The sequence below is a fragment of the Lutjanus erythropterus genome, chromosome 19 (genome assembly GCF_056507025.1).
Source record: "Lutjanus erythropterus isolate fLutEry1 chromosome 19, fLutEry1.hap2, whole genome shotgun sequence".
Taxonomy (NCBI): domain Eukaryota; kingdom Metazoa; phylum Chordata; class Actinopteri; order Lutjaniformes; family Lutjanidae; genus Lutjanus; species Lutjanus erythropterus.
In genome coordinates, this window is record NC_139335.1 from 10,184,122 (window position 1) to 10,197,453 (window position 13,332).

General features: G+C 37.8%; 1 protein-coding gene across 1 annotated transcript; it reads right to left on the reverse strand.

The window, feature by feature from the left end:
• Positions 1 to 1,153: 1,153 nt before the first annotated feature.
• kdm8 (lysine (K)-specific demethylase 8) lies at positions 1,154 to 10,994 on the reverse strand. Its single transcript, XM_084745032.1, has 8 exons — positions 10,877 to 10,994; positions 7,615 to 8,093; positions 5,801 to 5,973; positions 4,000 to 4,132; positions 3,826 to 3,876; positions 1,642 to 1,791; positions 1,445 to 1,537; positions 1,154 to 1,361 (listed from the first exon to the last, which is right to left on the reverse strand). The coding sequence occupies exons 2-8, from the start codon at positions 8,068 to 8,070 to the stop codon at positions 1,197 to 1,199; spliced, it is 1,221 nt and encodes a 406-aa protein (XP_084601158.1). The 5' UTR covers positions 8,071 to 8,093; positions 10,877 to 10,994; the 3' UTR covers positions 1,154 to 1,196.
• Positions 10,995 to 13,332: the final 2,338 nt, after the last annotated feature.

A 13,332-nucleotide genomic window follows, 5' to 3' on the forward strand; every position in this document is an offset into this window, starting at 1 on the left:
TAACGATTCATTATTTGATATGCATTTATGAACATGTTTTTATCACCTTTACAGAGCGATTCCAAATTCAGTCATGATTTATTTACAAATGTTTTCCATTTGCAGCAAATTGCTTGAGTTTGTTTTAGAAATTTTGTCATGTGTTAGACAGTAATTTGCCATTTTCATACTCAGAATTTTCACTCATCTTTTCAAAATCAAGACAAGCAGCAAATTTAATTTTCTTGAGCTGTTGTGTTTACAAAAATATTCCCACACAACTCTTCACCTTCTCCTCAGAAGTATTCTGCTTTGTGCAGCCCTGATTTCCCAGAACGCTACTTTAGCCGACTGTGAATCTGGTTGCAAATCAGATCAAATGTGTAGATCAGTGCTGATCTACTTCATTTTGTCACATCCTCTCCAACTTCATGGTTCTAATTAGGGGATTTGATGGAAACGGACCTACGGGATACACGACTGGGGCTTCTCAGAGGTCTGATATCTGAAACGAAGCGCTCCTGTCTTTGTAGTCAGGTGTTGTGTTTTTGGTGCTCGACAAGAGTTGTGCTGTCAGGGTACTTAACCAATGAGACAGTTTTAATTTGAAAGTCTGTCTGTGCCCAGGGGATTAATTCATTTCATTTATTAATTTTCATCTGTGACCTGCTTGATTGCCTCAGACTGTCAGTTTAACCAGACACCAGTGTTTATTACCACATTTTTGTACCTGTAGCTCAGTCGGTTATTAAATTTGAAGACTTGCCTCATTTCCATGAATTATGGAAATCACACATCTGAGGATATTTGTATGAAGAAGGTTGAGAACACAATTAAATAAGCCAATTTGAAAAGAGAAACATATCCTATCAAATTAGATGACTAACAACCCTCCGTAAATTATATGCAGGATGAAATGAGCACAAACAGTTTTAACTGCTCATTTGTTTGTTCTTTTTTTTTTTTTTGCTGGTAGCTTTCCACACAATAGATGCTGTTGCAATCATCAGCAGCACAATTAAACTAATCATTCAGCAGTGTGTGTTCATTGTTCATGGATCAAAGGTTTGTGTGATCAGTAGTTGTCCTAAGATTTATGAGAATTAGCCTCTCATTAGTTAAAAACTCCAGACTGATTTCCTTCCACAGCAGCAGAAAACAAGATAAACTCAGATTTTACGCTACAAAAATATTCTTTTATTACGGATGCGCAGTCATTATGACCACCAGAAGCTGACAGAGAAGCTGAGCTCTAAAGATCGGACGTAATGCCAGTGTCGGACGGGGATGAACAGCACTTCTCCGGGCTTCAACACACATTCAAGATACGGAGCCTTGGCAAACTCTGGGAACCGCTCTGTGTCTGGATTCTCCACCTCCACCTGGATGGAAGGAGCAGAAATTGGAAATACTGCATATATTTGCAGGCTTGACGTGTACTATTTCTATGGCTTGTCAATCCCACCTGACTGGTATTGTGAAGGAGCTGGGATTGATGAGGGTACAGCTTGTCAGTGTCCTCTGGGGAATATAGGCGGATGTATTTGCTTCCCACCACCTGATGTATATACGGGGCAGAAATCCCATATGATAAACAAACTGCGATCCCATGAAAGATCTTTGACACTAACTGGATTCATAAAGCAGCATTGTTGTCGTCACCTGAGCCAAGAAGTTCTGCTGAGGGTCCTGGTGAAGAGGAGACACTGTACCTCCAGGCCCAAACCACGCGTTTACAGTAATATCGTCTTCGTCTCCTTCGCCGAGGCAGCAATAATCAGGGAGGCGAATGTCTTCCTTCAGCTCCGGTATCTGCGGCAACATAAATAAAAACAAAATAACACCAAGAGGGCTTTTAAGATTCATTCCACTGCCTAAATAATATCTTCTTGTTTCCAACCAGAACATTTGCAGACGTTTCCCAAGTAACAAAATATATTTTTTTTCTTTTTACTCTGTATTTGTTTTTTTAGTTACATCTTTCAACAACTTTTGGATGGATTGTCATAAAAGTTTATACAGACTTGGTGTTTACCTCAGGATGAACTGCAATAACTTTGATGAAACCTGTGACTATTCATCACAAAAAATTTAATTTGGCCACTACTTTGGTTTATGACCAAATACCTGCAAAAGCCCCAGTTGTACCTAATCGAGGCACAGATTAAAAGGCAGACGAATATCAGTTACAAACTAGACATCATCCAGAGACATAAACTTTTAAAAGAGCATTAAAAGTAAGAACTACAAGTAATTAAAAAAGCTCCAACCTCAAAGTGTTGAAGTAAGACTTAATCAGGAATTCTGATTCTTGAAACTGAACGCTCATTTTGATTGATTTTTGATTTAATGTTGAAATTCGGCAGCCCCTAGTGTGGATGTAGCCTGTTCGTCATGCTAATTTGCTAATGGTAGCATACTAACACTTGAAGACGGCGAACATTATATTTGCAAAACATGAGTTTGTGACATGTGTGTGAGAATGTTAGCATACCGGCATTAATTATTAGCTCTAATTGGCCTCAAACAGCATAACTAGTGTGGCAGAAGATTCTTTTTTGACCTTTCTTATTTTATTGGATGATCTTCCAGATATGTCTGCTGAATGCTATTCTATTTGTGATGCATTTATCCTCAGAACTTTTTCCATTATTGCAATTAGAAATACATGTATACCCCGTTTTTTCCCAGTGCTGACTCTGATTCGTCGATTTAGGTTATCTGATGATACCCAGTACCTCACTGTGTGGGCCTCATTGTGATAATTTTTTATATTAGGTATCATTAAGATAGACAATGCCATTAAAATAGTAATACAGAGTAAAGAGAAATCTGCAACAGTAGCTTGCAAATGATTCAGTTCATTGTATGTTCCATTAGATATGTAAAATATCAATTCCAAGCTCATATTATCTCTTTTGGTCAGTTATTCTTATTAATATCAAGAAGTTAAATGATTACTCATAAGATCAGAAACTGCATTTAAGATGTTTAATAATTTAACACTGCAAAATCCCCCAAAGAAAATTTTGTTTCTCACAGTCGTCTTTTCTTTGTCTGAGAATAAATGGGATTCTTATTTTGAGTTTACTGAAGTCTCATCTGTTTCTCCTAAACACCCCCTCAGGAGAAAAATGGAGCTAAACACCAACACAATGACTGTATGGAGCTACAAGACTTTCATTTGACCCGAGATAAATTTGACATCTCATTTAAGACGACCAAGTTTTCTTTTAGAACTCCCTGTTATCTCAAGGGCTGATTATTTAAGATAAATTTAACATCAGTTCAGTGAGACAAAAAAAGAACATCTTAAGATCTTCAGTTGGGCTCAAATTAGTCTCGATCTGAGACAAGGGCTGTTTCTCAGGAGCCGAATTTAAGAAGTATGAGAGAATGGTCAAAGTCTCATATTGCTCTTTAAAAGAGCACAGTTATGTCTAGGAGACACAGGCTAAACAAAGACAATATCTTATTTTGAACTTTTCCTTTTCCTCTGGGTCAGTTCCTGGATACATATAAATAAACAGCTGATGAAGATGCGATGCGAAAAACTGAGTGATGACTCTTCATTTGGGCTTATTCTGATTTATCAAACAGCCCAAAATATCCAGCTTTTATCTCGACAAGGTGCCCTTTTAGTAAAGTTCAATCCACACAATGTATTGACTTGTCCGGTAAAATTAAGACTAAAAAGCTGATAGTTTCAAAGCAATGTGGTTTGAGGGGAAAGCTGTAAAAAAAAGGAGAATTCTCTTCTTCACAGTGCCAAACCTGATTAACAAAGTAGTAAAATGTTTTTTTCATAATCATGTAGCTATTTCCAAAGTCGATACAGTACCATACCTGATCAAAAAGCTGGTGTTGAGCGAGGTACCCCACAGCTTTCACGCCATCCTAAATTAATTTAATCCACAGAGCAAATTAAAATGAAAATACCGCGTTAGAAATCACATGGAGACGTTTCATCTGTCTGTGTTCATGTTAACGATGCAGGAGACTTGATGAGGATGCGCTTACTTTATTCAAAATGTATCGATCGATAAATCCATTGACTGTAAGCAGTTGTTGTGACCATTCCTCGTCTGTGTACCTGGATCCCACCTCCACAGGGACGGTCCGACAACCAGCGACAGACCTTAAATATTCTATGCTTCGCGGGGTGGGGGGGGAGAAAATAAATGAATTAAACATTGCAGTAATACTACAGCATAATTCATAAAGGAAAGAAGTCAGGTAATTCTGGATTCCAGTGCTGCACAAAAATACATCATGTGTGCACTTGTGGATGTCCTCCTCCTCCACCATCAGAGCTAAGAGTCAGATGCCAGGAGCCGTATGTCAGGTGTCAGAGTGAATAGTCAGCTGTCAGGAGTCAGCAGTGAGAGGGAGGACAGTGAAGGATATTCTTAAATGGAGAGGCAGTTATATCAGACTCTGGTGTCAGACATTAGAGTCAGGATTTTGGGATGTTGTGACAAGTTAAAAAACCTAAGCTTGTGTAATATTGTTCCCACTTATCCACATCTGAAGGCAATTAAGACGGAAAACTTGCACTAAAAAGCACTAAAAAAACATGTTCACTCAACATGCTTGCGACAGTGAACTGAGTGTTTGCAACTAACGAATGTGACAATCAATGACGCTCATCCACCTTGTTTTACAGCGACAGGCATCTCTAGTGCAACTGACAATTTAGACACAGCTATCAGTACTGCTGAATTCAGTTCATATGAATATGTGAAGGAGTTTTATCACCAAATCAGTACAGATTCCAAATATGGGTGTGACGATTTTCCAAATCTATGAATTAAATTGGTCACTATTCATTTGATTTTCAATTTAAACTTTCTTTTTGCACTGAATGCTACGCTACAGAATCTTGATTTGTAAAGATCATTTTTTTTACATCCTGACAAATGTCACTTCTTTAAAAAGATAGTTTAAATACTATTAAGTGTGATATAATAGCCTATAATAGCTTATTTCAATTTAGTCACACACGTACTTCAAATGTAAAACAAATCTCATGTTTTTTATGAAAATTGTGTCCACTGGGTCTGAAAAAAACAAGTCAGAATGTCGGCCACATCAGTGCGATCAGAAACATTGCTATCCAAGCACTACTTCACTTCACTACTTCTGTGAACTGAGCTTTGATCTCGCTCTGGTTACTGTCTATAGGCTGGACTGGGCAATATGGCTTAGAAATAGCACTTTTAGGCTATTCCACAATATACAATCTATATTTCGATACCAACAATTTCTTGAAAATAATAGTGCTCAAATAGGTATGGACGTACAATATGGACAAAATCAAATATATATATACACACACATAAAAATAGGCCTGGTATTAAATTGATGTAAATTGTATGTTACATCCTGCGTGTTTTCTGTCCTCTGAGCTAGATAAGTGCACTCAGCCGCCATCACAAGCATAAATCTGTCTGATTAAATGGCTGGACTGAACATAAGTAGGGTTGTAGTGTTTAACTATGATGGAGGACCACTGCTGTACATGTTAATATTAATACGTGAAGCCAATGCTTAAGACAGAAGTGATTTTCTAAATGAAAGTTTACCTTAAGTGGCGACGATTTAAACTAATCTATAATTTTCTGGCAGACCTTTAGGAGAGAGTTTGACTGAATCAGTTTAACATGCTGATAAAGATAAATGGGTTCATAACAGGGAAAACAACCGACATGGTGATGTCATCTGGACAAAAATATGCAAAACGTCACTGATGGATGACACCAAGCCACACTATGCAAATGGCTCTCTTTAATTGAGCGAGAACACAGAGCAGAAAACAAACCTCCAGAGGTGGTGGTTGAGGGCGGGCCAGTGGTCAATGATCCCCTCTAAAATCACTGGTTTGAGGGGGAGCAGGCAGTTTGTGTTGAAGCTCTCCAGTGAAGGACACTTCATCCTGGGAACTGCCAACTCTTCTTTGATCACAGGAACATGTGGGCCCTCGATCTTTATTCTCTGTTAATGAAGCCAAAACAACAGGAGCTTGTCAAGTCTCTAAAACTGAGAGATTTAAGGTGAAAATAACAAGAAAAACAGCATGTCTGTGATCATATTTCTCTACAGCAGAGCTTAAATCATAAGTCGATGAAGTCAGAAAATGTTACCAGAAACCATTTTGATAATTATATAATAAAAAATACAGCCTCTCAAACATGAGGGTGTGTTTATTTCCTTTGTCTTATGTGAAAATATATTTGTTAGTGTTTGTTTTTGACTGTTAGGACAAAACAAGAAATTTGAAGATGTCACCATGGGCTTTAGCAAATTGTGATTTCTCACTATTTTGAGATTAACTGAGAAAAGAATTAGCAGAATAAAAGGCAATGAAAAGAGTCATTTGCAGCAATTAGACATGGATAGTTATTATGTTTCACTATATTAAAAACTAAACTCTCCTTCTTGGTTTGGACGTCATCTAAACAAAGCTGCACTTTATTTTCAGCAGCATCTGATGGAGGCCAACAACAACATATTTCTCTAAAACTTCTGAAAGGCTTTTTCTGAAATGTCCTCATTGGTCATTCTTTGTCGCCAACTTCGAATCAATGAGAATCTGGAAAGAACACTTTCTTGGCTGCACCACAGTAAAACACTCCTCTAAAACTAGTTCTCCAAGGATAATTCAGCACACCACTGATGTTCGGCAAAGATGCTCTAAGTGGCCACCTAAATTAAACCAGCAGTACACGCCTTATTTTATGATAATGACTGATGATTTCCTTCCTTTTATATTTGTAACTTTGATAATAAATTTGCTTTAGGTATTAGTTTTAAGCTTCAGTAATTCTAGCCAAGTCACTTTTATTTATGTTGCACATATAAAGGGCTTTCCGGTCCAGGCAGATGGGTTAGAATTTGCTTAGGAGAAATTGAATAAAACCAACCACAGATTAAAATGCAGAGAGAGGACGTTAGAAATAATTATTTAAGAGGAAATTTGACAAAAACCATAGGGCAGGCTCAGACTGGACTAAAAGCAAGAGAGAAAAGGTGGGTCTTTAAATTTGATTTAAAATTCTCCGTGGTGGAACCGGACTTAATGTGGGATGGGAGAATATTCAAGAGACTGGGAGCAGCAAAAGAAAAAGCCCCTTCACCTTTGATTTTGAGGCATGAGTGAGGGACTGAGAGGAGCTGCTGGGTGCAATGGGTCACTTTTTTTTAACAGTTCCTAGAAAATCACTGACTTTTGATTAGAGCTACAGTGATTAATCGATTACTGAGGAATCATTAAGTTAATCACCAATTATTTTGAGAATCGATCAATCAGTTTGAGAAACTTTTTTAATTTAAAATAGAGTCAAAATTTTCTGATTCCAGCTTATTAAATGTGAATATTTTCTGTTTTTTTTAGAACTCTGACAGTAAACTGAATATTTTTGTGTTCTGGGCCAAACAAGACATTTGAAGGCATCATCTTGGGGTGTGGAAAATACTGATCACCATTTTCTGACATTCTACAGACCAAACAACTAATCAATTAATTGAGAAAATAACTGACAGATCAGTCGACAGTGAAATAATCATTGGTCACAGCACTACTTACTCAGGTTACAAACTCATGAAGAATAATGTGAAAATGAAGAAACCACTGACCTTGACCTCAGCATGTTCCCGTTCATCTTCCTCTTTAGTGGATTTCCTGACTTCACTCTGCAGAATTCTGACAATAACCTGAAGTATATCATCCATGATGGCTGCACCCATGAGTAAACCCATGTCACAAGTCCTTACAGCCTGCATGACTTCGTCTGCTGACGGATCTTCACGACACAGAGCGGCCACTTTAAACAGGCAGCCGTAAGAATAAACACGTCTCCATTCTTTGTCTACGTGGCGCCAGGTCCCCGTGTTGAGTTTCTCCCACGCAAAATCCAAAATAATCTGAGCATGAAGCGTTCGGCTGGTGCTCGAAGTGTCACTGTAGAGCTGCTGCCTGCAGCGTTTCAGCATTTCCACCACACTTGACTCCACTTTGTCAGTGAACTGCAGTGGAAATTGCTCCTCACTGAGAGGCAGGACAGCGGAGATCTTTGACCACAGCGTGGCCATTGACGACAAGGTCTTTATTTATGCTGTGGGACAGACAATGAAGGTGAGTTAGGTCAGCACTTGCTCAGACTGAATCCTTAATGATGCACTTCTAATCTGAAGCTAAATTTACATGTGCATCGCTTGGAGATTAATGACTTCAGCAATTCACTGTGATTTTCAGGACCAAAGGTTATCATTTAATCTTGTCCTGTGCTCAGCTGGTCATCGCTCCACTGATGTCACAATTTGCTGAAACTGCCCACCATCGTCACACACAGACAGTACAACAGGACAGTTGCTTTTCCTGTCGCTGACAGCCTCTTCGCTGCAATGAAACAGATGTAAGCACCTAATTTCCAAACTGGCAACCACAAAACGCAGGTGAGGACATCATGAGCCAAAAACCGAGAGTGTAGCACATGCACAGTGACGACGACACTCTGTCACGTGGTTCATGAAACCGCCAACACTGCCTCCATGTGACTCCAGCCATGTTTGGATGCTCTGTGTAGCTGGAGACGATGCCAAAGTACGAGGCGGCCAACTTTGAGCACCTGATTCATTTGAGTACAGAAACTGAGCCTTGTGAACTATGAGGCAGACTGAACAGAACTAAACTGAATGGTTGCATTTATACACCACATGCTTGAGGTCATCACCGGAGCAGTTCTGACCCTGTGGTGCATTCCAACGGTACTCGTCATAATAGTCTGAGATTCTGCACAGTCTCATCAGCGGAAATATTTGTGCAACCTTCGACTTTATGCATATTTTGCAAAATAACAAAACATGCAGGAAGCCCAGTTATTTAGAAGGTTTGGGGAATTAAGGTGCTGTTGTCAAATTTTATTATGGAAGTCATTAAAGAAGATGGACAGAGTGAACCTTCACTGCACCTCAAACATTTTCAATTTCAGTACAGAGGGGAAGATAATGATATTTTTCTTAAAATCTTCAGAAAATGAATTCTTGTGCCATTTTTAGATAATTAGTGTTGGTAAAGATATCAATTTATCAATACATATCGACAATGGTACCAGCTGCACTTTCTCACTCTCTCTTCTGTCTGACAACAAGTTGACATGCACACGCACACACACACACACACTGCTGCAGTGCTCATGTAGCCTGCCTCTATTGTATATAGTCAGAGCCAAATTAACTTAGAGCTTAGAAATTGTTGTAATTACTTAATTTCTATGATTAGTTAATTAGATAATGTACTTAGCTAGTTTTCAAAGGCCAGATGTAAAGAGAAAAAACGTTCCTAGAGGGATTGGATTTCTCGTTGTCATGTCAAAGCCTTGTTGTATTTATCTTTCAATAAAAATCTAAAAATTTAAGTACTTATTGTTGTATCAATTTCCCCTGGTGTTTCAAACATGGTATTGAATATTGATGTTTTTCAAGGCATTTTACTGAAATTAGACATTGCAGTATTGAGACAGTACTACTGTGTATCCATTCTATGCTTATTCACGCCACAGTCTCACCGAAATCACCAAGAGGTGCACCTCAAGGACCTGGTTTCAGCTTTAATTCTGCAAGGCTGGATCAAGACAACTTTATTTAAAAGGTATATATTAACCCCTACATGCAAATATGTAATGTGAAAATATAAACATGCTGCATATATTTAGTTTGATTTCAGAATCTTCAAGGGAGAGTCCACCCCAAATCAAAAATACACATTTTCCTTTTACCTTTAGTGCTAATTATCCATCTTTGTGTGAGTTGACAAGTTTTGTAGATATTGGCTGTAGAGATGTCTGCCTTCTCTTGAATATAATGGAACCACTGGCACCTGGCCTGTGGTGCTCAAAGCTTCAAATAAATAAACAAATACAATAAATTATAACAGTAAGGAGGAGTCAATATACTCACAGACACAATAGATCACAAGCACCATCCTCTCATCCATGAGTTGATGCATGCTTCCTTCTACGTGGCAATACGTTTGGCTGGTGTAGTTTGGTAAAAAGAAAACAGTTCCTACATGAAGCTGCTCACAACAAGTTATGTGGATTAGCAGAAAGCAGTCATGACTTTTGGAAAGAGATGTTGCTGCTGAGTTTTTCAAAGTTCAGTTTTTTGGAGCTTTGAACTCTGCAACTCAGAGCAAAACTATCTAGATGGATAAATAGCAGTACAGGTAAGAGTAAAAATAGATATTTTTGATTTTGGGGTGAACTGTGAACCGAAAATTTTCCAGTGAATATCCACTCTGTGCTCATGTTTAATCCACAATTTCACCCAAAACATAAAGAGATGTACTGAAAAACCGGATTTCACCTTAGATTCTGTGAGGCTGGATCACAATAACTTTAATTAGAAGGTCAATTTAACCATGTAAATGCTTGTTGGCAGATATATCCTATTTAATTGAATTTTTGATCTTTAAATACAAATACGCGAAATGGGGCGCCAGTTCTGGTTAAATGTCCGCGATATGATTCTGTGTATAAACGCTAAACACACAAAATACGTTTCGGGTCAGAGATATTGACGGACTCATTGAAAGATGTCTTTTCTGTGTAAACTACTCGGAGATGACAATGATTTAATATGCGATATACTGAGAAGCAGCTAGAAAATAATATTCTTGGGGAAAACAGCTATTAAATATGCTAAAGCAAAGGCTACGACACTGTTTTTAAACTACATTTAATGTGACTTTTAACAAAAGCTAGTAAATAAGGTAACAAATGTAACACTTGGTTTGATTTGTAAGGTAAGCTAATATTTACTGACACAAGCAAATCCAGGAAACCGACCCATTTTCAAACACGCCCAGATAAAACAGAATAGAATATGTTATATTCACCTTTTCAAGAGACATTTACACCGTTAACCGGATTTCATCTTTGAGAAAGGAGACTGAAATCAGCACCGAAGCAGCAAGAAACTCCAAGCACAACTTTACTACCTGCGCAACAACAAAAACACACCGGCAGGAAACTCGGACGACGGAAAACATTGGTTCCGCGTTACAAGGCGTCCAAAACAGATAAAAAAAAGCCTCCCGAAAAGGTGGAAGAACACGTGAGCGCACAGTTATTACAATGTACGCAATTTTAAGTACGTGGGCATTTTATATTAAATTCATTTTCATAGCAGCAATGTTGATTTGCATTCACTCTGTGCTCCTGTAGAGGGTGGTAACATCTGTACATCCCCTGATCCAGAGGTTCTCTCTTTTTTTTTTTTCTCAGCCAAGGAAGAAATATACCGAGGATCCCCTCATGTTTGTCCCGCAGAATAATTTTACTTTTTAAAAACAACAACAACAGCAGCAACAACAGCAACAACAACAAAACACCTCCTCTTAGCTGTGTGAAAGAACAACACCAGAGAAATGTATTAGACAGACAGCACCATACCAACAAAGAATACATATAACATACATACACACACATCAAGAGAGTGTGTTTCATGCATGCATGAAATAAAATGCTGATTCTGAATATTAAAAAACAAACAAAAAAAATAACATATACATTAAATATAAATAACACAAGATCTAAAATAACAATAACAGGCTTAGCCTTGGACTTGTGTAAGATATGGCTATAAAATTGTTTGTGGAAAGGAAATAGTTTGTTTAAATAAGTAATAATTGCTTAAAGCTAATGTACACCTTCAGTTTCTTGTAGACAGGTGTGTAGGAGAAATATTCTTCAATATTTTATTTTGATATTTTATTTTCAAATATCATAGACCCTTGATATCTATATTAAAAATTTATGAACAAGTTTCTGCAAGGTTTTCTGTCTTTCAAGGTTCCATAAGATTTCAAAATATTTTTCTGCTTTTTCTGAGTTTCTGAGATTTCAGAATATTTTTCTATCTATACTACCATGTGTTTGAATGCTTTAGAGCCTGGTGTCCTTGAAGGTAGAGTCAGCAGGATTTGTCTGAGCTGTTTTTAAACGCATCAGGGCATCAAATACCAACATTTTGGGTTGTTTTGCTGTCCCAAGCACAGCAAAACAATGAGAAATAACAAGGAAATACAGGCAAAGGGCAGGGTCTCTGCAGATACAGACATCACTGCACACTTTTGTGAGTCAAAGTGGTAATTGAAAGGGATTATATTGATTTTTTTAGGAAACTCTTGCAGATTATACCTTTGATAAAGTTTATTTCAAGTAAAGGACAGTGGGCAAGAGTCTCCTGCAAGTCTAATCATAAAATAAATGCAAGCTCTAATTAGATATATAAATAGTAAATAAATGTTTTTAATACTATGCTCATTTGAATGAATGAATCTGAAAACTTTTTACCTCGGCCACGGAACCCTATTTGAGATCCACTGCCTTAATCTGTATCAGACACAGACACAATTTAGGATTGAAATGAATGACATTAAGTTAAATGATTAGACTGTACGGGACACCCACCTCCCTCACAGACACACACACACACACACACACACTGTACACTGTACGCACACCTGTTTATCAAATGTTGCCAGTATCCTACTGCGCATACACCCTCCTACACTCTGCTCCTACACTGTCCCATCTGTCCACAACCCCACGGCCTTGTAGCTGCATGAAAATGCGCTGCTCTCTCATTTGAGCTCTTTCTTTTTTATAGATTATCAACCAGCTGTATTAAAGCTCAGTCAATTAACATAAAACAGTCCTCCTTTGACAGCACAGACTGATTTACATACATGTAGAGACATGTTGGATAAATAATAAATCTGTCTCAACAGGTGAATAACATCCAGTAATTATGTGGCGTTGAGACAATTCTTCCATTATAATAAATGATGGTGCAATTGTTACACAAACATTTGTTTTCCCCCACTTTTCATTGCACCTTCTACTCAGAATATTTTATGTAAATACATATTCCTAGAAGGCTGATTGATATGTATCTGCTCATGCGAAGCTAAAACAATAATTGGGTTTGTCTTTTTGATGTCACACAGAGATATTTGAGTTTTTTCATATTCAATTGCTTTTTTGTGGGGGGTTGAAGCCTGAACAAACATGATAGGAAACCTTCGGCAGGGAAGTCTAGAATCTATAAACACACCGCACTATTATCAAATGTCAAACACTCTATGAAATTCAAATAATCTCAGTGCAAACCGCGGAGCTGTTCCTGTATGTAAAGCAGATGGAAACAAGAGAAAGACAGCCTGCCTTTCTAGGAATCACAGGGGATTTTAAAATGTTTCATGCATTTCTGTTCATTCTCAGTGTGTAAACAGCAGAATTCTCGTGGCTCGATCTATTGTTCACTTACTCGCATGGAGGTGAGAAATTA

Coding starts and splice junctions, on each gene's coding strand:
- kdm8 (XM_084745032.1), bottom strand. CDS start 8,070: ATGGCCACGCTGTGGTCAAAGATCTCCGCTGTCCTGCCTCTCAGTGAG. Junction 4,133..5,800: donor CTCAACCACCACCTCTGGAG/GTTTGTTTTCTG, acceptor CACCCCGCGAAG/CATAGAATATTTAAGGTCTG. Junction 1,792..3,825: donor AACACCAGCTTTTTGATCAG/GTATGGTACTGT, acceptor ATGTTGCCGCAG/ATACCGGAGCTGAAGGAAGA.